The sequence below is a fragment of the Diaphorina citri genome, unplaced genomic scaffold, assembly GCF_000475195.1.
Source record: "Diaphorina citri unplaced genomic scaffold, Diaci psyllid genome assembly version 1.1 scaffold902, whole genome shotgun sequence".
Taxonomy (NCBI): domain Eukaryota; kingdom Metazoa; phylum Arthropoda; class Insecta; order Hemiptera; family Psyllidae; genus Diaphorina; species Diaphorina citri.
The window spans coordinates 35,196-59,894 of record NW_007378333.1 but is presented as its reverse complement, the minus strand read 5'-3'; the positions used below and the strand labels follow the sequence as shown (position 1 = coordinate 59,894).

At 41.4% G+C, this 24,699-nt stretch overlaps 3 protein-coding genes, 1 long non-coding RNA gene and 1 pseudogene across 4 annotated transcripts; 3 read left to right on the top strand and 2 right to left on the bottom strand.

Annotated features, from left to right (window-relative positions):
• Positions 1 to 6,766: 6,766 nt before the first annotated feature.
• On the top strand, positions 6,767 to 7,778 carry LOC113468940. Its single transcript, XR_003392517.1, has 2 exons — positions 6,767 to 7,192; positions 7,704 to 7,778. It is a non-coding gene; the product is annotated as an uncharacterized LOC113468940 (long non-coding RNA).
• Positions 7,779 to 10,860: 3,082 nt separating this feature from the next.
• LOC108252840 lies at positions 10,861 to 12,492 on the top strand. Its single transcript, XM_017445621.2, has 3 exons — positions 10,861 to 11,179; positions 11,618 to 11,877; positions 12,484 to 12,492. Exons 1-3 carry the CDS (start codon positions 11,125 to 11,127, stop codon positions 12,490 to 12,492), a joined length of 324 nt encoding a protein of 107 aa, XP_017301110.1. The 5' UTR covers positions 10,861 to 11,124.
• Positions 12,493 to 13,634: 1,142 nt separating this feature from the next.
• Positions 13,635 to 21,575, bottom strand: LOC103512945 (UDP-glucuronosyltransferase 2B7-like). Its single transcript, XM_017445620.2, has 8 exons — positions 21,289 to 21,575; positions 20,749 to 20,881; positions 19,636 to 19,865; positions 18,902 to 19,109; positions 17,682 to 17,876; positions 15,632 to 15,826; positions 14,530 to 14,776; positions 13,635 to 14,051 (listed from the first exon to the last, which is right to left on the bottom strand). The coding sequence occupies exons 1-8, from the start codon at positions 21,400 to 21,402 to the stop codon at positions 13,793 to 13,795; spliced, it is 1,581 nt and encodes a 526-aa protein (XP_017301109.2). The 5' UTR covers positions 21,403 to 21,575; the 3' UTR covers positions 13,635 to 13,792.
• Positions 21,504 to 22,338, bottom strand: LOC113468943 (alkyldihydroxyacetonephosphate synthase, peroxisomal-like). Its single transcript, XM_026826273.1, has 3 exons — positions 22,162 to 22,338; positions 21,893 to 22,007; positions 21,504 to 21,559 (listed from the first exon to the last, which is right to left on the bottom strand). Exons 1-3 carry the CDS (start codon positions 22,309 to 22,311, stop codon positions 21,504 to 21,506), a joined length of 321 nt encoding a protein of 106 aa, XP_026682074.1. The 5' UTR covers positions 22,312 to 22,338.
• Positions 22,339 to 24,249: 1,911 nt separating this feature from the next.
• LOC113468946 lies at positions 24,250 to 24,367 on the top strand (annotated as a pseudogene).
• Positions 24,368 to 24,699: the final 332 nt, after the last annotated feature.

Below are 24,699 nucleotides of genomic sequence, written 5' to 3'. Positions count from 1 at the left end.
TATACACGCACATAGATTTGCCATTTAATAACAGCGGCCCACCAAATATACTAACTTACTGAAACCACTAAAAAAAAAAAAAAACTCGATTGTACAGAAAACGAAAAAATATTTACAATTACAAAGTTGACTCAAAAACTCAAGTTAGCGGAGTGAGAAGGTTTTGGGAACTTGGAAATTACTCAAATTAGTTCAGGTTAACTTTCCTCGGCTAATGACTGGTTAGGTGGTTATGTAATCACTGGGGCTTAATGTTGAGAACTGAGCGATCAAGGTTCTTGTCGGTGGTATTTGACGTTATCTAGAAGGTCCGCTGGATAAATTGGTTTAGCCCAGGATTACCCTACTTACCTAATTTGAATAATTATCACCCCCTGGAAATCCATTGTACTTGGAAGAGATATGTAAGGCCGTCTACACGGGGCTGCTAAAAAACAATGAACAGGAATTATTTGTGATAAAGCAGAGTCTTTTTCATAGTTTTAGTGGATATCACTGCATTACTAAAGTCGAGTTTTACCACCGTGGATTGTCTCAGGATTGAGTTCAATCCGAGGATGACCTGGCTATTAAGTATTAGGGAAATCCTCGTTTCATCCCAATATCCCTTTAATTCCAATATCCCAGCATAAGTGCCTCCTTTTGCAAACGATTTCCATCTTTCAAAAATCTTTTCACACTGGTAACGCTACTGTTCGCTAATCGATCAAAGTAGCTACTCAATTGATGTCCTCACGAGGCTAACATCCTGAACTCCAAGCATAGATCCACAAAAACTTCGACCCCTCTGGATAACGAACCGAGACGTAAAGCGTGCAAGCTTAGTGTGATACTCCCTAGGCCACGGAGGCTACTTCCCTTCCCTTTTACCTACCTCGGTGGTGTAGTGGTCAAGGCGCTCGCCTGGTAAACAGGAGGGCGTGGGTTCAATCCCAGCCAAGGTATGGAATTACAGACAGACAGACTGACAGACTGACAGACGACACCGAGGCGAATACAATAGTCCGTCCCTTATACCTTTTTAGTCCGTCCTTCCTTTATTATTACTAATAATAAAAGGTATAGTGGACGGACTATTGTATTCGCTTCGGTGTCGTCTGTGTGTCTGTCTGTCTGTCTGTTCCCATAGAAGGACTTATCCAAACCTGGTTTTTGGGGGATTTTTTTCACATTTTCTCACACAAATGAGGTCTGATCTTGAAATTTGTCGCAATGACCTATGAACTCAAAGCGAGAAAGTTTTAGATAACACTTCAGTCGATCATTTAAGACCGGTTTTAGCGTTATCTATGTTAAGCTACGCCGAGCAAGGCCAATAAATGGATGGGTGACTTGAGCCTTATATTGGGAATAAAGGGAGAACGGGCTCTAGTCTTGATTTTAAATCATTACGTGAAAGTAAAATCAAAAAATCAAATCAAGAATGATAATAAACTGAATATTAAACAAATTAGGTAGGTACATACTACATAGGTATTCTTTAACCACGATCGAATAAACTACGGGCTAAAAAATTCCCGGAGGGACGGACCCAGCTTGTTTTTCAGTAGTTCCGTGTGCAGACGGCCCAATACCTAGTAGGTATTGAGCCTAAGGAAGGCGCTGTTCCTACTTGACCGCCCGATAAGCCGTATGATAGCGGTTTGTGAAGAAGAAATCATATCCGACGGGTGTTAATGGTTTATGAGAACTTCCAACAAACTTATACAGGACACAATGCTTTCCCTCTAAGTTGGCCTGATGTCTTTCTACTCATTTTCCTCACGAGGCTGAGTGGGCCCCGCAACAGCCAGTCACGGTATCAATCATTTGCATGATACAAATTTCTTGACCCCGCCAGGAATCGAACCCGGGTCTCCCGTGTGCAAGGCGAGCGCAGTGACCACTACGCCATGGGAGCTGACGATGTCATCAGTTTTGTGACCTTTAATAGCTAAGAAAAAATCCCAAATCTCATGGCACACTAGAGTTCCGCGGCACACAGTTTGAGAAGCACTGCTCTAAGGCTAAAAACAAATTGGGGCGGAGAGCATGGCGCATAGAGCATCGAGTGCGTAAACGGAAGCGACAACTTCAAACAGTATAGAAGAGCAAAATGCTTCATACTCTTTGTCCACTCTGTTTTGAGTTTGAAGGTCCCAAAAGCCTAGCTAGCTTGGTTACCCCGCTTGTCTTGTAAGCGTTAGGTGGGCTCTTAAATTCCCACTTCAAGAGAGGTTTATCCTAAACAGGTTCGGTTCTCAGAACGGCTGGCTTTCTACTATCCTGTCTTCTTTCTCCTTTCTATTTCGGGACACTAGTTAACAGTTCCCTCTCTCAAACCTCTTGGAAAAAGGTGTCTGAGAAATGGACAATAACACTTGACTCTTAGTGCGTGGCGACCATATAGAGCATGGACCCTCGCTGAAACCAAGACCATCGCAGAAAAAACACTCAGCTCAATTTCTTGATTTCCTGTGAGGGTCAGTACTATGGTCAAGGCTCCGTTGAGGACGCTTCTATTCATTAGCATGGTGTGTTTATTTTCTCTTGGGTCAGGACTAGGCGAGGGTAGACGGTCTCCGTTGTAGAAGCTTAACCCATCCTTTAGGGCTGTCCAGCCCCTACACCTAAGCCTCACATTGGGCTTTTTGTGTGTGGGGTTAAGCTGACAAACTGGTCTCCGTTGTGAACGCCTACTTATAGATAGGCTTGCCAAATATCCGAAATGTCGATTCGGGACGCGACCCCCCCCTCCTTCCAAAAACAACAAAAAACGTCCACTTTTTTTACGATCTTTTTTTAATTTATTTTTCTTTTCTTTTCAACAAGTTTTTCGATAGGTGATAGGTAACATGCAGATAAACAAAATACAGTCGAACCTGGATAAACGAGAATCCAAGGGACCAGCTCATTTTTTCGTTTAAGGCGGTTTAATAAACAAAATACAGTCGAACCTGGATAAACGAGAATCCAAGGGACCAGCTCATTTTTTCGTTTAAGGCGGTTTAATAAAACAAAATACAGTCGAACCTGGATAAACGAGAATCCAAGGGACCAGCTCATTTTTTCGTTTAAGGCGGTTTAATCAATTTTCTCGTTTATAAAGGTTTAGCAAAGTGGAAGAGCAAACTGATGAAAGCATGACAAATTTAAACAAGTTAAGAACAAATTCTGATTTATGGAGGTAAATTTGCCGGTAAACCTAGAAAGTTAGTTATGGTCTTATCGTCCCGAAATCGAAGAGAGAAGGAAGACAGGATAGGAGAAAGCCAGCCGTTCCGAGAACGAACATTATCCCAGCAGGGTAAAATCCGCCCCGGGCGGGAATCGAACTCGCGGCCTAGCGCTTACAAGGCAGACGCACTACCAACCAAGCTAACTAGGCTGGCTAATCCTGTCTTCTTTCTCCTTTCTATTTCGGGACACTAGTTAACAGTTCCCTCTCTCAAACCTCTTGGAAAAAGGTGTCTGAGAAATGGACAATAACACTTGACTCTTGAGTGCGTTGCGAGTTGGCGACCATATAGAGTTATAGAGCATGGACCCTCGCTGAAACCAAGACCATCGACCATCGCAGAAAAAATACTCAGCTCAATTTCTTGATTTCCTGTGAGGGTCAGTACTATGGTCAAGGCTCCGTTGAGGACACTTCTATTCATTAGCATGATGTGTTTATTTTCTCTTGGGTCAGGACTAGGCGAGGGTAGACGGTCTCCGTTGTAGAAGCTTAACCCATCCTTTAGGGTTGTCTAGCCCCTACACCTAAGCCTCACATTGGGCTTTTTCCTTTTTCAGCAGAATTGTTACCGCTCTGGCGATCGCCTCTGTGGCGTATGGTAAGTTACCAGTCATATGTTTGTATCTGTTTCCATTGCTAGTCAATATATTTGTATATCTGTTTCCATTACTAGTACTGTATATCATTTTTCCTCAAGTATTTCTTGAAACAAACAATGTAAGAATGTGTTTTAAAGAAAATTACAATAAGACCCCATCTCAGTGCTGTAAAGAATTCGGATAAAGTTATACTTAGATCAGGATAATTTGGTTAGCTGTTTCATTTCCAAATTCCAAGTCACACAATTTGATTTTTCAATTTTATTATTATTTTGTAGGTACCTACATGCCATTAATATTTATGGGCATTAGAGTGAACTTTTGAGTTGTATGGCCGCCATACATACACGCTACGCCACTGGCGCTTTTTGTTTATGGGGTTAAGCTGACAAACTGGTCTCCGTTGTGAACGCCTACTTACAGAGGAAGCAAGAAAAAATTAGCATTCCTTTTGACGGTAAGGGTGAATATGAATGGCACATGTAGGTTCAGGCGATAGGAAACCTTCTCAACCTTCATGTCAACTGAATATAAGGTTTCAGAGATAGGAAGCTCTATTTAAATAAATACATATATATGAATACCTCCTTATCTAAATTCACCTTCGATTTCCGGACGATAAGACCCTAGCAGTTAGTTCCCTCTATGATCAAATCTCTTAAAAAAAGAAAAGAAGAAGAAGAAGAAGAAGAAGAAGAAGAAGAAGAAGAAGAAGAAGAAGAAGAAAAAAACTTGGTGCTGAATCTTCCTCGTTTATTTAAAGGCCTGTTCTCACTAGTCGTGAGTTTCATCCGATTTTTTCCCGAATGTCCTGTAGGCAATGTAATTTAAATGAGAGTGTTCCCACTACACACGACACGATTTTTTTTTCTTTCCGAACGACACAAAATGTCCTTGTAGATTGTAGGAAATGTAATTTAAATGGGAGTACTCCCACTTGCGCACGACACGATTTTTATCCGAACGACAAATGGGAACGGACCTTTAAAGAGGAAATAGCTCAGATCCAGGACTTTCCCTTTCCGAACGACACAAAATGTCCTTGTAGATTGTAGGAAATGTAATTTAAATGGGAGTGTTCCCACTACACACGACACGATTTTTTTTCCCTTTCCGAACGACACAAAATGTCCTTGTAGATTGTAGGAAATGTAATTTAAATGGGAGCGCTCCCACTTACGCACGACACGATTTTTATCCGAACGACAAATGGGAAAGGGCCTTAAGGAGGTAATATAGCTCAGATCCAGGACATTTCTCTTCTAGATCTTCTCTTTTAGCTTCCGACATTTCTCATCGTCAAACTTTCAGCGCCAGCCTAGTTAGCTTAGTTGGTAGTGCGTCTGCCTTGTAAGCGCTAGGCCGCGGGTTTGATTCCCGCCCAAAAGTGCAGCAGCAAACCCACTATCTCAACTATCAGGGAACAATCCAATGGCCTCCTATTTGAATGGAGCTAACAACCCAATGTCTTCGTATTTAAATGGAGCTAACAATCCCATGTCCAGTTTTGGTGGAGCATTCAACGGACTTCAGGGCAGTCTGCCAACTGGTAACTTCCCTGGCCTGGGATCATCTAGCACTAGATCTAAGAGAGAAGAATCCCAAAAAGTCACAGAAGTTAAACAATGACGAGATCGGTGAACACAATAATGGGCGTTTTCGTGACATCTATTGAATTCAATTTATTTTTATTAACTAAAAATGATTTTGGGTGAGTAAACCAAAATCATTTTTAGTTTTTGAATTGTTTTACCAAGTGTGTGTACCAACAAATAAGTTAATACAAACTTATTCCTTTGATGTTTTATTTTTATTGTACGTACAAATGTGGTACATTGTACAATGTCCATGGTACCTACATATACATCTATCGAAGCGTGAGCTTATTTTGGTCGTCCTGAGTGTGTGTGTTCACCCTGTAGACAGACGTGAGGTAACTGTCGTGTGTTCAACATGATACCAAAATACATGCGGGTACTAAAGAGATGTTAAACGTATATGAAAACCCAACTCACCTAATGTACGTAATGTATTGTGGAATAAATACACAGGTATCTTATGTAGAGGGCCGTATTTATAGGGGGGCCGAAGGGCCCGGCCCCCCTAAATACAGGGCTTATTGGCACAGTTATTCTACTCAAGGGCTTATTGGCACAGTTATTCACTTGCAAAGTGTGGGTACATTGGTGGTGTAGTGGTCAAGGCGCTCGCCTGGTAAACAGGAGGGCGTGGGTTCAATCCCAGCCGAGGTATGGAATTTTATCCTCAATATAATTTGAGAATTTGACCACAATAATAGTAGTAGCCTACTGCTGGAGTAAAGGGACTTTACAGTCCTATGCGAGCAGTATAAATAAGCACTATTATTATTATTATAAAATATTTTTTAGAGGAATCCCCCTTTTTTTCAGTAGTTCCGTGTGCAGACGGCCCAATACCTAGTATTGAGCCTAATGAAGGCGCTGTTCCTATTTGACCGCCCGATAAGCCGTATGATAGCGGTTTGTGAAGAAGAAATCATATCCGACAGGTGTTAATGGTTTATGAGAACTTCCAACAAACTGTACAGGACACAATGCTTTCCCTCTAAGTTGGCCTGATGTCTTTCTGTGCCCTAAATCACCAAAGTATGGAAAAGTATCTTACAAGTGTAATAGCCAATGGAAAAGCAGAATTTTGAATTTGGACGAATCATATCGAAATATGGAATTGTAAATACTTATCCATACTTTGGTGATTTAGGGCACTGATGTCATCAGTTTTGTGACCTTTAATAGCTAAGAAAAAATCCCAAATCTCATGGCACACTAGAGTTCCGCGGCACCACAGTTTGAGAAGCACTGCTCTAAGGCTAAAAACAAATTGGGGTGGAGAGCATGGCGCATAGAGCATCGAGTGCGTAAAGGGAAGCGACAACTCATAACTTCAAACAGTACTTCGTATTTAAATGGAGCTAACAATCCAATGTCCAGTTTTGGTGGAGCTTTCAATGGACTCCAGGGTAATCTGCCAACTGGCAACCTACCCGGGTTAAACTCAGCAAGTGGATCTAGCTAGATGGAATCATTATATTTGCTTCATTCTTCCATTGTTTAAATAAGTCGTTCTACCTTTTTCCAAATTCACTGCATGAACTATCACCTCTAGAACTTTTGTTTAAGGTACCTGAAATTGTATTTAACAATAGGTTTGGTACTGGCTTTAATCAACCACTTAGTGGTGAAGCATATTTATTTGATATTTTTAAAATATTTTCTGAAACAGCTAGGATGATTTCAAACCCTATTTATTACAAATAAACCTCTTTATTACAAATAAATCTCAATTACTTTATATGGTTGTATTTATTTCGAGATATTTACTCCAAGTCAATGTATGAGGCAAGATAAGATACGTATTAGATTTAAGATCTTTGTTGATAGAGGGAACTGTAACTGCTAAGGTCTTATCGTCCGAAATCGAGGAGAGAAGGAAGACAGGATAGGAGAAAGCCAGCCGTTCCGAGAACAAACCTTATCCCTTCAGGATAAAATCCGCCCTGGGCGGAAATTGAACTCGCGGCCTAGCGCTTACAAGACAGACGCACTACCAACTAAGCTAACTAGGCTGGCAAATTATTTGAATTATTTGTGAGCCTTTACCACAACTTTTGTGAATATCATAATAAAATTACCTACATCACATTACTAGGTAGGTAACTGCTTTCTTTTCAATCAATACCCATTTTTCACTAATCTTTTTTACATTGGTAATGCCGCTACTGGTCCGCTACTCGATTAAAGTAGCTACTCACGAGGCTGCGTGTACTTCGATCTCCTAGCACAGAGCCGAACTTTCCCTAGGAATCGAACCGGGGACCTTCTGCATTACCACTCCAAGTCAAGGCGTATTTTTCCTACCGAATCACGATTTCCTTTCTTCTGAAGGCCATCTCCGCTCTTTTAAAGGAAAATATCTACTTTTAAGTCTAACCACTAGATGGGGTGGTAGCGTTTATCCTCAACCATTGCAAATGGCGTCTGCCCAAACCGAGCATTATCTATTTAATGTTTGACCCTTGACTGTTTGCTCTGGTACCCCATGTCCGACTCGTCATATATGTTAGTGAAAATAAGAAGAGGGTACATTTATTTATACATTTAAACATTTAAACACTTTATTGGCATTTTACATTTAACATTTATCACAATTATAATAATTTTAAGACACGAGCTACACGAGAAGGTAGCCTCAGATTATGCTCATATCATAATGTACTCAAGTTCAGCATGGGTAATGCATTAGGATGTCAGGTTGGGAAAGGAAATGCAAGACAAAGCCTTCAAAGTACAATCCCCACCTAAAGATTTTTTTTTGTAGGCGCTTTAACTTTTGCGTGTCTTTCGCACCGATTTTAGAGGTTTGATAGAGGGAATTGTAATTGCAAAGGTCTTATCCTGATTGCTGAATTCTAGGCAAATTGCAATTTATTTGACTTTGTTCATCGGTCAATTAATCTGGTAAATCTGTTACCTCGAATCCTCCTTGAATGTAAAATCTCCTTGAATACTCTAATTACATCATTTACACTTACTTACTTACTTACTCCAGGGTCTTCACAGACCGCGAGGGTCCTTGATAGGGTTGCCAGACGTCCCGTATTTCCCGGACGTCCCGTATTTTGGGCACTTTTCAAAATGTCCCGTACGGGACACGCGTGTCCCGTATTTTCCCCAGTTTCACCATCTCCTCCTCTTGCACACAATTTTACCAATATCTCAATGGTAAAAAAGATTTTGTCAAAAAAAATACAGTGTAACCAAAAATATAAGAAGTGAATAATTTTTTATTTCTAATCTCATTAATAAATCTGAAGAAAAAACGGTTGATTTTTAAAAATTGAGGGTTTTTTTTTCTTCCAAAAACTGCAGGGTGAGGGCTAAAGCTGCTTGTCCCGTATTTTCATCCAATATCCCGTTTTTTTGACGTTTTAGGTCGCTTGTCCCGTTTTGGGCTGAAAATGATCTGGCAACCCTAATTTCATAGTTCACACACTGATCGCTCTATCTCGAGAATCACAACACCTAGAAAGCTGAAATTTGGTAGGAATATTCCTTTTATGGTCCAGGTGTATCATAATAAAATTACCTACATCACATTACTAGGTAGGTAACTGCTTTCTTTTCAATCAATGCCCATTTTTCACTAATCTTTTTTACATTGGTAATGCCGCTACTGGTCCGCTACTCGATTAAAGTAGCTACCCACGAGGCTGCGTGTACTCCTAGCACAGAGCCGAACTTTCCCTAGGAATCGAACCGGGGACCTTCTGCATTACCATCACACAGTTTGAGAAGCACTGCTCTAAGGCTAAAAACAAATTGGGGCGGAGAGCATGGCGCATAGAGCATCGAGTGCGTAAACGGAAGAGACAACTTCAAACAGTATAGAAGAGCAAAATGCTCCATACTCTTTGCTCCACTATGTTTTGAGCTGAATGTCCCAAAAGCCTAGCTAGCTTGGTTAGCTCGCCTGTCTTGTAAGCGCTAGATGGGCTTTTAAATTCCCACTTCAAGAGAGGTTTATCCTAAACAGGTTCGGTTCTCAGAACGGCTGGCTTTCTACTATCCTGTCTTCAGCCTCAGATTATGCTCATATCATAATGTACTCAAGTTCAGCATGGGTAATGCATTAGGATGTCAGGTTGGGAAAGGAAATGCAAGACGAAGCCTTCAAAGTACAATCCCCACCTAAAGATTTTTTTGTAGGCGCTTTAACTTTTGCGTGTCTTTCGCACCGATTTTAGAGGTTTGATAGAGGGAATTGTAATTGCTAAGGTCTTATCCTGATTGCTGAATTCTAGGCAAATTACAATTTATTTGACTTTGTTCATCGGTCAATTAATCTGGTAAATCTGTTACCTCGAATCTCCTTGAATACTTTAATTACATCATTTACACATCACGAATAATCTTTCCTACAACACTCAAGTAGTAGGTACATGAGTAGATTCAATTTCAGTTTATCTTGACATAACTAAAACCTTTGATAGGGTGACCCATAAGATCCTTTTACACAAACTCTTTGGTTATGGTATGCAAGGTTCTCTTCACAAATGGTTGCCCAGTTACCTTGTCGATAGAACTAGCGTGGTTCGTGTAGGCGCTGCACTTTCTGAACCTTTTCTGTTGTTTCCGGTGTTCCTCAGGGATCTCATTTGGGGCCTAAATTGTTACCTTGTCGATAGAACTAGCGTGGTTCGTGTAGGCGCTGCACTTTCTGAACCTTTTCTGTTGTTTCCGGTGTTCCTCAGGGATCTCGTTTGGGGCCTAAATTGTTACTGATCTTTATGGGTTGGAGTATTGTAGGTTGAGGGTTCTCTTGATATTGGATGCCTCTTCTGCTCGAGCCACATGTCCTGCCCACTGGGGTATCTTTATACATTTACACATCACGAATAATCATTTACAATCATCGTGATGTGTAAAGCATCATTTACACATCACGAATAATCTTTTCTACAACACTCAAGTAGTAGGTACATGAGTAGATTCAATTTCAGTTTATCTTGACATAACTAAAACCTTTGATAGGGTGACCCATAAGATCCTTTTACACAAACTCTTTGGTTATGGTATGCAAGGTTCTCTTCACAAATGGTTGCCCAGTTACCTTGTCGATAGAACTAGCGTGGTTCGTGTAGGCGCTGCACTTTCTGAACCTTTTCTGTTGTTCCCGGTGTTCCTCAGGGATCTCGTTTGGGGCCTAAATTGCTACTGATCTTTATCAATAACTTGTGGACATGTTTTCAAGGTTTTGATGTCTCTTTTGTGTTTTTATGTGACGACTTTAAATACCTATTTAGTTTCTTCATAAAGCTATCTCCGCCCTTTGATCTCAAGTAGAACCCCTTTGCCTCCATTTGTCAAGGATAAACCTTTTATTTATCCTTGACAAATGGAGTGTTCCTTAAAGCATGTGGTGTGTCAAGTAGAACCCCTTTGCCTCCATTTGTCAAGGATAAACCTTTTATTTATCCTTGACAAATGGAGTGTTCGTCAAAGCATGTGGTGTATTCCAATGCATTCAATGTTTGCTGTACCTCCAGTACTTCCAAATCAAGACTCCAAAGTACCTAAAGAAATCAGGTGCATCGTTACCACAGGTGAAAATGGGACAGTAACAAGAGGTAAGTAAAGATAAAGCTGTCTTCTGGGCTTCGACAGTTGAAACCTAATGGAAAATACTGCTAGTATAAATACTGAAACTTGGTTCAAGTTCTTCACTCAGTTCATTTGGTTCAGATTCAAGTAGAGTACTTGAACAATGGCCTTTTTCAGCAGAATTGTTACCGCTCTGGCGATCGCCTCTGTGGCGTATGGTAAGTTACCAGTCATATGTTTGTATCTGTTTCCATTACTAATACTGTATATCATTTTTCCTCAAGTATTTCTTGAAACATACAATGTAAGAATGTGTTTTAAAGAAAATTACAATAAGACTACCCCATCTCAGTGCTTTAAAGAATTCGGATAAAGTTATACTTAGATCAGGATAATTTGGTTAGCTGGTTAATTTCCAAATTCCAAGTCACACAATTTGGTTTTTCAATTATAATATTATTTAAAGTGTTTAGTAGCTAGAAAGTTCTTGGGAAATGTTTTTGGTAGAAGCCTTAAAACCTTTTTCTTTCGTTAACTGTCAATAACAAGTCATTTTCATTTCTAGAAAGTTCTTGGGAAATGTTTTTGGTAGAAGCCTTAAAACCTTTTTCTTTCGTTAACTGTCAATAACAAGTCATTTTCATTTCCCCCCTCAGGCGTGCCATCTTTCAGAGAAAAGAGAGAAGAATCTCAAAGTGCAGCAGCAAACCCACTATCCCAGTTATCAGGAAACAACCCAATGAGCTATTTAAATGGAGCTAACAACCCAATGTCTTCGTATTTAAATGGAGCTAACAATCCCATGTCCAGTTTTGGTGGAGCATTCAACGGACTTCAGGGCAGTCTGCCAACTGGTAACTTCCCTGGCCTGGGATCATCTAGCACTAGATCTAAGAGAGAAGAATCCCAACCATTGGTCCGTGTGTGTGTCTGTCTGTGTCTGTGTGTCTGTCTGTAAACAAAATATCTCGAGAACGGTAAGAGCTAGAGACTTGAAATTTGGTATGAATCTTTCAAATGTGACAAGAATGCGACACGAAACTTTTGGTTAAGATCGGTGCAACGGTTGGCGGCATTTTACCGCTTTTTGGCGGTTTTCGGTGTAAGTTAACAATATCTCGGGAACGGTATAAGCTAGAGACTTGAAATTTGGTATGTAGTTCACAAATGTGACAAGGATGCAACTCAAAACGTTTGGTTGAGATAGGTGCTGCGGTTGGCGGTATATTGACGGCTTTTTGGAGATTTTTGACCGTTTTTTGGCGGTTTTCAGCTATACCGACTAAACGGTTAGAGATATTGTAAAAGTTTGGCTATAAGAACAAGAACACCCAAAATAAGCATTATTCAACAGGATGAGGAAAGTCGTGTGATGTTCACACCAGATTTTTTTCTTATTCGCTTTCGGGACTAAAAGATATTTATTAGCACTTATTCCTTCTGTCAAACCTCTCGTAAAAAAAAGTTTTCCTTGTATGTCCTATTGTTGTAACGTGTATTTTTTTTTTTTTCTTTTTTTCAGTGTAGGTAAAGGTAGCATGTGTAAATATTTACTTATGCAAATGGAATTTGAAATCACTATCATTATGCTAGATAGGGAGAAATATGGAGCAAGGTTGTAGGTTGCACCCTACATACCTACCGAAAATCCCTGCCTCGTGTCATCAAGTCTGATAAGTAGGTAGGTAGGTATTGTAGATAGGTAATAATTTCCTAGAATTTTCGGGCTACCTATTCGACAATATTACTTAACTATATCAAAAGAAGTACTGCCGTGCTAAGCGAAAACGCCGTATGTCAAAAAAAAACCTACTTTCGGGAAATCGAGTTTAAAGATTTCAATCTATACGGCAAACATACGTTTTTGACAAACGGCAACACGTGTTATTGGTTTTAAAGGGGTTTAGGATAAAGAAAAAAAAATATAGGATCAAAATTTAGGATCATAGGAACCATTTGGCACCAAAAACCGAAAATCGATTTTTTTGACATTCGGCGTTTTTGCTTAGCACGGCAGAGTAGGTACCTATAACGTTTTATTTTATGTATGAGGCAAGATAAGATACGTATTAGATTTAAGATCTTTGTTGACAGAGGGAACTGTAATTGCTATGGTCTTATCGTCCGAAATCGAGGAGAGAAGGAAGACAAGATAGGAGAAAGCCAGCAGTTCCGAGAACAAACCTTATCCGTTCAGGATAAAATCCGCCCTGGGCGGAAATTGAACTCGCGGCCTAGCGCTTACAAGGCAGACGCACTACCAACTAAGCTAACTAGACTGGCAAATTATTTAAATTATTTGTCAGCCTTTACCACAACTTTTGTGAATATCATAATAAAATTACCTACATCACATTACTAGGTAGGTAACTGCTTTCTTTTCAATCAATGCCCATTTTTCACTAATCTTTTTTACATTGGTAATGCCGCTACTGGTCGCTACTCGATTAAAGTAGCTACTCACGAGGCTGCGTGTACCCCGATCTCCTAGCACAGAGCCGAACTTTCCCTAGGAATCGAACCGGGGACCTTCTGCATTACCACGGTTAATTTAAAAAAAAAAAAAAAAAAATATCCCTCAACCTTTGGAAAAAAAACCCAGTACGCAAGTCGGACATCTTTTTTTTCATTTTAGTACGCAACTAGAAGGTTAAAATTGAAATAGTACGCAAGTTACTAACAGCCTTTTTTTATGAAGTTTCCATCTATTGGTTTTACAGAACAATTCTCTCAATCAAATATATAGTCAACAAATGGTATACCCATTTACCCGTCCGTAAAAGCCGGAAGGGTATAGGTACCATTTCTAGGGTGTATGGTATCCTCCTTCTTTACTTCTTCCGACAGCACCGTCGTAAACATCGAATGAGAGACATGACGATTACTACAACAAGTACAACAAGTATCGTCCATATGACCCAGAGTTCGACACCCAGCAGCCGCATGACGCTAGTTTGTTGGGCGGCGGGAGTGTAACCTAGGACTCCCTTATTGGCGGCCACATGTTCCGCCCAGCGTACTGCCTGGTCCAGGTTACTGTACGGTAGAGAGCGTACTTGTTTCGAGAGCCGTCCTACTGTGTCCCGGTATCTGAAATCAAAATAGCGACAATGGAGGGCCGTATTTACCAATTTTCCTTTTAACCGCTTCTAACTCCGGACGGGGGGTGTTGAGTAAACATTTCAAATAATATTGAATATAGTAGGAAATTTTGTTTTCTAACCAATAGACAAAACCCCGATGCACTCTGACGTGGAACGACTGAGATATTAGCGAAAAAGAGAGAAGGGTTTGGTGTGACTTCAATGTCTCGGCTCTCATCGGTTGACCATTGGATACTTATAAGTTACAAGTCTTGCTATCCGGACTCGGAATTTCGTCTACCTTGTAGGCATTTTGAAGGGAAACTCTTCTCTTCACGTTCGCACTCCTTCGCAAGTTCGCACGATTAATTATGCATTTTCCTTTAAGAGGGTAAATATTTAATGTAACAAAAAAATCTCCTTACCTGGGATTGAATCTCCTTACCTGGGATTGAATCTCCTTACCTGGGATTGAATCTCCTTACCTGGGATTGTTGAGCACCTCCCGTATGGTTATGTAGAGAATATCCCCGGTGATGGTTTCATGCGGCGTGATCAGACCCATACCCTTCTCTTCCATTAGTTTACAGTTCTGGTGCTGGTCTGAGAACCCGGGCATCATTACTACCGGTACTCCATGGTATACGGCCTCCATAGAGCTGTGGATACCGCCGTGGGTGATGAATAGCTTGCAGTTCCGGTGACCTGTGGGCATTGCAACGTGGGGGGTTGTGTGAAAAAATGTGAAAAAAATCCCCCAAAAACCAGTTTTTTTTTTGGCTTTATGGTTTTCTGGGCAAAATTTGCACCACCATTTTCGGGTTCCTGGTAAAAAGACCTTTAATTTGATATATAGGTCGACCAGGTTTGGAAAAGTCCTTCTATGGGGACAGACAGACTGACAGAAAGACGACACCGAAGCGAATACAATAGTCCGTCCACTATACCTTTTATTATTAGTAATAATAAAGGAAGGACGGACTAAAAAGAAGAATCAAGTCAGCCTAATTAGGTTGGAGGGTAGCGCGTCTGCCTTGTAAGTTGTAAGTTCACGGGTTCCCCTTACTTATAAGCCCGAATCCCCACGGTTTCCCTCTATCAAATCAAAAATCTTCTTCAGCTTCGTCTTCTCCTTCAACCTCTTCCAACTCCAAACCAACAAACCTCTTAATGTAATGTAAATGCAGTTTCTTTGTGTTATTATGTCACAACTTTGGAGCTCACTGCAGCATTGTAGGATTTTCCCAATATCTCAATAATCCTAAAATTCAATGTTTACCTACCATGCTGGCACCGGTCGCTATGCGCATTTATACGTCATAGCTACGTCATACTCATTTTCGCATTTATACGTCATACTCATTTTCCTCACGAGGCTGAGTGGGCCCCGCAACAGCCAGTCACGGAATCAATCATTTGCATGATACAAAATTCTTGACCTTGCCGGGAATCGAACCCGGGTCTCCCGCGTGCAAGGTGAGCGCAGTGACCACTACGCCATGGGAGTTGACACAAACCTCTTAAGAATAAGATAGAATTGTAATTAAAAATAAATAAATAAATAAATAAAATAAAAAAGTTGCTAACCATTCATAAAACTCTCAAGATCTGCAGACAGAAGTTCTCCTGGTCTCAAGTGAAGACCTCCGGTAAACTTAAGATTGGGGGCTATCGGGAATGCGACACCCAGTATGGCCGGATCATATTCGACCAGTGTTAGAGACATACTGTGTAGGAGAGACACCAGATCCGGCCTAGACTCTGAACCAGGGTAGTGCAGATCTGAAATCAAAGTTAAGGAGCTCACATTAGACCCGTGTGGTCTGTGCCTTAGCATGCACATCGTGTAGTACTTATGTCCGTCATTGAATGTACCTACATTACATTACATTGAAATGGGGGTCTTTTCTGATGAAATTCCTGTGTGCGGAGTCCAGTATGTAAGACTATTGCACCCTTGAATGTACCTAACCCAAATGTATCTACCTATCTTTGAATGTACCTAACCCAAAGATCGCAGGTTCAATTCCCACCCGAAGCGAACTTCATCCTGAATTCTTCTTCCTCGCCTTTTCCCGTGTTCAGACGAGGTCGGTGTTTTTCGTCAGCCTTTCAATCAGCCCTAGGGTGATTGCTTTCGGCTGACATTTGGTTTTGGCTAAAAAAAAAAAACTAGTATAGCTCGCTATACTGTAGTAATAGAAAGTAAAAACACAAGTGGATGCCCTTCGCACTCAACCTTTGCTAGCAAGCGACATTCAGGCTGGAATCCTCCTTGTTTACAGACTTTTAAGTCCCCCAGCCAGACTATCCTTTAAATAAATAATAATTGAGGAGCTGGGTGCAAAAAGGGAAATATGGTTTTTTTGCCCTTTTGGGCAATCCCATACCTCGGCTGGGATTGAACCCACGCCCTCCTGTTTACCAGGCGAGCGCCTTGACCACTACACCACCGAGGTAGGTATCAAAGTATATCTTAAGGAGCTCACATTAGACCCGTGTGGTTGTGGTCTGTGCCTTAACATGCACATCGTGTAGTACTTATGTCCGTCATTGAATGTACCTAACCCAAAGATCGCAGGTTCAATTCCCACCCGGGGCGAACTTCATCCTGAATTCTTCTTCCTCGCCTTTTCCCGTGTTCAGACGGGGTCGGTGTTTTTCGTCAGCCTTTCAATCAGCCCTAGGGTGATTACTTTGGGCTGACATTAGGTTTTGGCTTTACAAATTTTACAAGGGGATGCCCTTCGCACTCAATCACTATTGCACCCTTGAATGTACCTAACCCAAATGTATCTACCTATCTTTGAATGTACCTAACCCAAAGATCGCAGGTTCAATTCCCACCCGAAGCGAACTTCATCCTGAATTCTTCTTCCTCGCCTTTTCCCGTGTTCAGACGAGGTCGGTGTTTTTCGTCAGCCTTTCAATCAGCCCTAGGGTGATTGCTTTCGGCTGACATTTGGTTTTGGCTAAAAAAAAAAAACTAGTATAGCTCGCTATACTGTAGTAATAGAAAGTAAAAACACAAGTGGATGCCCTTCGCACTCAACCTTTGCTAGCAAGCGACATTCAGGCTGGAATCCTCCTTGTTTACAGACTTTTAAGTCCCCCAGCCAGACTATCCTAAATAAATAATAATTGAGGAGCTGGGTGCAAAAAGGGAAATATGGTTTTTTTGCCCTTTTGGGGTAAAACGATTTTTTGAATAGAACGTGGTGCGCTCTATCTTCCAGCGTTTGAACTGCAGTGATAGCTCTTTTTTTCGATGAGTTGCAGCGTTTTTTGTAAACATACTTTTCAAGGATTTTGATGAAAAATTGAAAACTTTAAAGTTAAATATCTCAGTTTGATGATTTTCATTTATTGCCCTTTTTGCACCCAGCTCCTCTCAATTATTCTATTCTGTAAAAATAATAAATAAATGGGAAGTATTCTCGCCCATCTGATGAGAGGCATACTACGGGATGATGATACAAAATTCTTGACCTTGCCGGGAATCGAACCCGGGTCTCCCGCGTGCAAGGTGAGCGCAGTGACCACTACGCCATGGGAGTTGACACAAACCTCTTAAGAATAAGATAGAATTGTAATTAAAAATAAATAAATAAATAAATAAAATAAAAAAGTTGCTAACCATTCATAAAACTCTCAAGATCTGCAGACAGAAGTTCTCCTGGTCTCAAGTGAAGACCTCCGGTAAACTTAAGATTGGGGGCTATCGGGAATGCGACACCCAGTATGGCCGGATCATATTCGACCAGTGTTAGAGACATACTGTGTAGGAGAGACACCAGATCCGGCCTAGACTCTGAACCAGGGTAGTGCAGATCTGAAATCAAAGTTAAGGAGCTCACATTAGACCCGTGTGGTCTGTGCCTTAGCATGCACATCGTGTAGTACTTATGTCCGTCATTGAATGTACCTACATTACATTACATTGAAATGGGGGTCTTTTCTGATGAAATTCCTGTGTGCGGAGTCCAGTATGTAAGACTATTGCACCCTTGAATGTACCTAACCCAAATGTATCTACCTATCTTTGAATGTACCTAACCCAAAGATCGCAGGTTCAATTCCCACCCGAAGCGAACTTCATCCTGAATTCTTCTTCCTCGCCTTTTCCCGTGTTCAGACGAGGTCGGTGTTTTTCGTCAGCCTTTCAATCAGCCCTAGGGTGATTGCTTTCGGCTGACATTTGGTTTTGGCTAAAAAAAAAAAACTAGTATAGCTCGCTATACTGTAGTAATAGAAAGTAAAAACACAAGTGGATGCCCTTCGCACTCAACCTTTGCTAGCAAGCGACATTCAGGCTGGAATCCTCCTTGTTTACAGACTTTTAAGTCCCCCAGCCAGACTATCCTAAATAAATAATAATTGAGGAGCTGGGTGCAAAAAGGGAAATATGGTTTTTTTGCCCTTTTGGGGTAAAACGATTTTTTGAATAGAACGTGGTGCGCTCTATCTTCCAGCGTTTGAACTGCAGTGATAGCTCTTTTTTTCGATGAGTTGCAGCGTTTTTTGTAAACATACTTTTCAAGGATTTAGATGAAAAATTGAAAACTTTAAAGTTAAATATCTCAGTTTGATGATTTTCATTTATTGCCCTTTTTGCACCCAGCTCCTCTCAATTATTCTATTCTGTAAAAATAATAAATAAATGGGAAGTATTCTCGCCCATCTGATGAGAGGCATACTACGGGATGAGTATGCTACGACACAGACCACATGCGTCTAATGTAGCAGTTGTTTCATCGCTACGAAATAAAAAACGGCGGTGAAACACTCATCTTTGAAAATAATAATAATAATAATAAATAAAAAAAATAATGTAAATCATTCTATTCTACTACCTACTTGCTCGCATCATCTCTTCAAGTTGAGGCAGGTAGGACATGTACATATCCCATAGGTCCCATAACGTCAGGTACATATTGTCCAAACTCTGCCAGAAGGTCATCCGGTCTGTGAATGGCTCGCGCACATCTGGCATAATGTTTGGCATGAGGAGGTTACCATACAGTGAGAACACGGCTGCCCGGTAGCCCAATGGCTGGAAGTTTATCTGTGACCGAGGGCAATAATTGTATTCCATTAGCCATTGGGTACTAAGTACCTAATTTGGTAATTTGATAACTTTTTTGACTTGTCGGGGCGGGGTGCTGCCGCACTCCTTAATCAAATCATAAATAATTATTTGTTTCAAAACAGAGAACTTCTGGCAGCCTAGTTAGCTTGGTTGGTACTGCATCTGCCTTGTAAGCGCTAGGCTGCGGGTTCGATTCCCGCCCGAGTATTTTATCGGCCCCGGGTAATGTTTGTTCTTAGAAAGGCTGACTTTAGGTAGAGAATATTATTTTGTAATAAACGTCCACCCTGAAGAAATGCACTGTGTAGTACCAGGATAACCATTTCAGACGAATTTCTATAATAAAATAAATACAAAAAAACAGCCACGGTCACGGAATCAATCATTTGCATGATACAAATTTTTTGACCCCGCCGGGAATCGAACCCGGTTCTCCCGCGTGCAAGGCGAGCGCAGTGACCACTATACCATGAGAGCTGACTGTAATAAAATAAATACAAACCACAGGTACGCCGCGATATTTGTGTCCAAGTGCCGCATGCGGTTCTCCGCAGAACGTGATCTCCGATATGATAAGGTCGTACGTGCCGTTGTCCGTACGGTAAAACTCGGTTACTTCACGCGTCGTGAGAATATTCTGTAGACTGGTGAGACAGAAGTTGGAATAGTGGTTTACGGTTTTCGCCGTGGATTTGTGAGCGAACAACAGCGGACTGCGTCCCTTTGCATCATCTGTAAATAGAATGGAATAGAATCAAATCCGCCCCGGGCGGGAATCGAAACCGAACGGCTGACTTTCTCCTATCCTGCCTCGGTGGTGTAGTGGTCAAGGCGCTTGCCTGGTAAACAGTCCGGGGCGGATTTTATCCTGATGGGATAATGTTCGTTCTCGGAACGGCTGGCTTTCTCCTATCCTGTCTTCTTTCTCTCTTCGATTTTGGGACGATAAGACCATAGCAGTTACAGTTCCCTCTGTCAAACCTCTTAAAAAAAAAAATCCCAAGTACAGCTTACCAACCTACCTACTCAATATTCTCTTCACTTGATTTGTAAACCTAATAATGATTCAATAATCTGCAAATAAAAATTACAAGTTTTTGCGGCCCGCCAACTCTCTACCTTGGTCTCTTGCGGCCCTCGGGTGCCCTAAGGTTGGACAACCCTGATATATAAGACCTTAGCAGTTACGGTTCCCTCTGTCAAACCTCAAAAAAAAATTCTTCGTTTTATTCTTCTTCGTCTCCTTCCGTCCTCCTTCTTCTTCGCCTTTTCCGGTCTTCTTCTTCTTCTTTAGTAGCCTACTGCTGGAGTAAAGGGACTTTTCAGTCCTATGCGAGCAGTATAAATAAGCACTATTATTATTATTATCCTGTCTTCCTCCTCTCTTCGCTCTCAGGACGATATATAAGACCTTAGCAGTTACGGTTCCCTCTGTCAAACCTCAAAAAAATTCTTCGTTTTATTCTTCGTCTCCTTCCGTTCTCCTTCTTCTTCGCCTTTTCCAGTCTTCTTCTTCTTCTTCTTCTTCTTCAACCCAAAGAAAATGCGTTTTTTTTTATTTATTATTTTTTTTTTATAAAGTTCACTTGTTTATTCAATGGAAATAGGTACGTACTGAATTTTAGCAGGAACGGTATAGGGATATACTTGTACAGTTTAGGATCTGTATCAGACAGAGGAAATCCTGCCACCAGGGTAATGTCATGACCGCGTGTTACCAGCTCATCAAATACTCGGAAGAATGGGACCTGGAGATGAAGAGAAAATCGTTAGAACTATATAGGTAGGTACTTATCTGTTTGAAACCAACAAACAAACGAACAAACAGACAAACAAGCGAGCGAACGAACAAACAAATAAATATACAAACAAACGAACGAAGAAAATAGACAAACTAATGAACTAACAAACGCATCTGCCTTGTAAGCGCTAGGCCGCGGGTTCGATTCCCGTCTGCGACGAATTTTATCCTAAACGGATAATGTCTTCCTTCTCTCTTCGCTTTCGGGACGATAAGACCTTAGCAGTTACAGTTTCCCCTATCAAACCTCGTGTAAAAAATTTGACCCGATTACATTACTTTCCTTCCGATAGGATAAGGAAAGTAAAAATAAATAATCCGAAAGGAAAATACCACCTTAGGTAAGTAACTGACCTGATGGGAGTATATGGGGAATGGAAAGAATCCAAGGATCCGGTAGCTATTGATACTAGTAGAATACAATCCCAACACAACCAGGCCGAGAAATAACTTCCAACTTGCCGCCATCTCGCGAGTCACCACGCACAACGTAGCTTAACTTCTGTGATCCGTTGGGAACGGGTTCATTTAGGCCCGGGTTTCAAAACTAAAAACGGACCTGTAGTGGTTCAGTGAACTGTAAGGTCTCTCTGACATTGGAGGGCTTTGACTAGCGTGTAGTCGGCTGAAAAACCAAACCTATGTTTTTTTTTGTTTTTTTTTTTATTTTTTATTTATTATTTTTTTTTTTTAAGAGGTTTGACAGAGGGAACTGTAACTGCTATGGTCTTACCCTCCCGAAATCGAAGAGAGAAGGAACACAGGATAGAAGAAACCCAGCCGTTCCGAGAACGAACATTATCCCATCAGCTTAGTTGGTAGGATAAAATCCGCCCGGGCGGATTTTATCCTACCAACTAAGCTAACTAGGCTGGCAAAAAAATCGAATGAAACTCACGACAAGTGAGAAAGGGACTTTACATATACAACAACTTTACCAACACCGGTAGCCACCTACCTGTACACTCCCGAGTTAGCCGTTTCTTAACATTGATACACAAGAGGACTGTTTTGTCCCAGGGTACAGAAGTTTCGAACGAGTCTCCAATGAAGTAATAGTCACACGCAAAATCCTGAAATATCAATTGAAATTAACAACAGCCTAGAGTCAATGCCCTTGCTAATAGCAAAGGTTGAGTGCAAAGGGCATCCACTGGTAAAATTTGTAACCGAAACCAAATGTCAGCCTAAAATCTCATAGACTTTTTATTATGTGGAAACACTTACCCGAATATAGGCAATAATATATGTCAACATATAACCGCGACGTCCATTAGATTCCCCAGCAGGAATACCACCATATCTCTTCGCAATGGAGTAGATCTTGTCCTCATTATTCTTCACATCCTCAGGATCACCTAAAACAAGAAGAGCCATGTTGTCATGCAGAAGGTTCCGGGTTCGAGTCCGACCATTGACAAAAATTTGTACTCGTTTTTCGATTGCAAATATTTCTACGGGTTACTTTCTGGTGTTCTTGTGTTGAGCCAGCACCTAAATGGGAAGTATCGTGTCTCTTATCGACTATATGTGGACAGAACTACAAGGCAGGCCACCCCCTAAGCTAACAAGATTGGCATAGAGGTACTTTTTTAGATTGGGTTGGGTAGGTACTTGACAGACTTTCCGCTCGTCTAAGTAGGTGTGTCCACAACGGAGAACCAACCACCAATCCTCGCCTAGTACCGACACAAGAGAAAATAAACCATACTTTTTCAAAAATGGCACGTTTCCTTATTTTTGGCGCTTAAATAAAAAAATGCCGATTTTTGGTACGAAGACGGTGAGTAGGTGTTTTACCTTATGCGCTGGATGTAAGCGTGAATTAGGCTGGATGTAAGTGTGTGCTTTTTACGTCTACATCCAGTTGGAGGACATCCTGGAACAAGGGCACTTTCACGCTTAAATCCAACTATGTAGTAAGTGGATCTAGGCTTACAGACTGGATGTCATCCAACTTACACAGGTGAATTTGTAAGCTTGATTCGAGCCTTACATCCAATCGTGTGTGCTGACTGGGTATATTCACCATCGCTCGTTTCTTTGACTTGTACCTAATGCCGCCACTGATCGCTACTCGATTCAAGTAGCTACTCAATTGTTCTCACGAGGCTGAGTGCACCCCGAACTTCAAGCACAGAGCCGAAAAAACTTTGACCCCGCCGGGAATCGAACCTGGGACCTCCGGCATGCAAGCCTAGTGTGATACCCACTCGGCCAAGGAGGTTGCTCAGTTTTGTGAAGTATTTGGGAACTAGGGTCCCGGTAATTATGTTCGTAATACATTTATCAGTGTGAATTGGTATTATTGATAGAGGATTTCATCTGAAGGACACCTAATAGGCACCTAGGTACTTACAGCACCGGTAATTATGTTCGTAATACATTTATCAGTGTGAATTGGTATTATTGATAGAGGATTTCATCTGAAGGACACCTAATAGGCACCTAGGTACTTATTTTTTAATAAAGCGCTTTAACTACAAGGTCATTCGCGCTGACTTCTATATTAGATTAGGTGATAAACAAAACCAATAAACTGTATTGTATAGACATTTTAAAAACAATACAACCGACCCCACTCAGGTTGGGTCAGGTTGATGTGAGTAGCTTATCGCCGGAAAGAGTATTAAACCCATTAACCAGCGGCGACAGCACGTTGAATGTACCAGTTCCTCACGGATCACACAAGTTAAGTAACGTTGCGCGTGGTTAGTATCTGGATGGGTGACCATCTGGGGAATCGCATGCTGCTGGGTTCTCGGCTCCACTCAAGCTGGGTGAGGTTATATTGAGGAGGCGGGTAGCTTGTTGCCGAATGGTGGCTAAAATCCTCGTGACGAAAAGACCTAAGTTGTTAAAAGTGACGTTAAGCAACTAGCCTACCTAAACCCATTAAACAAAGTTTCACAGCTAGGTATCTAGGGTTGGACTATATTTCTACGTGAACTTTTTGAGGGTGTATGGAACTGTAACTGCTATGGTCTTATCGTCCCGAAATCGAAGAGAGAAGGAAGACGGGATAGGAGAAAGCCAGCCGTTCCGAGAACGAAAATTATCCCATCAGGATAAAATCCGCCTCGGGCGGGAATCGAACCCGCGGCCTAGCGCTTACAAGGCAGACGCACTACCAACTAAGCTAAGTAGGCTGGCACTTCTATATTAGATTAGGTGATAAACAAAACCAATACACTGTATTGTATAGGTAGTTAGGTACAGATATTTTAAAAACAATACAACCCACCCCACTCAGGTTGGGTGAGGTTTATGTTTGAGTAGCTTATCGCCGGAAAGAGGCAGTCATTAAACCCATTAACCAGCGGCGACAGCACGTTGAATGTACCAGTTCCCCACGGATCACTCAAGTTAAGCAACGTTGCGCGTGGTTAGTATCTGGATGGGTGACCATCTGGGGAATCGCGTGCTGCTGGGTTCCCAGCTCCACTCAGGCTGGGTGAGGTTACATTGAGGAGGCGGGTAGCTTGTTGCCGAATGGTGGGTAAAACCCCCCGTCATGAGAAGACCTAAGTTGTTAAAAGTGACGTTAAGCAACTAACCTACCTGAACCCATTAAACAAAGTTTCACAGCTATCTAGGGTTGGACTATTTTTCTACGTGCACTGTTTGAGGCGACAGCACGTTGAATGTACCAGTTCCCCACGGATCACTCAAGTTAAGCAACGTTGCGCGTGGTTAGTATCTGGATGGGTGACCATCTAGGGAATCGCGTGCTGCTGGGTTCCCAGCTCCACTCAGGCTGAGTGA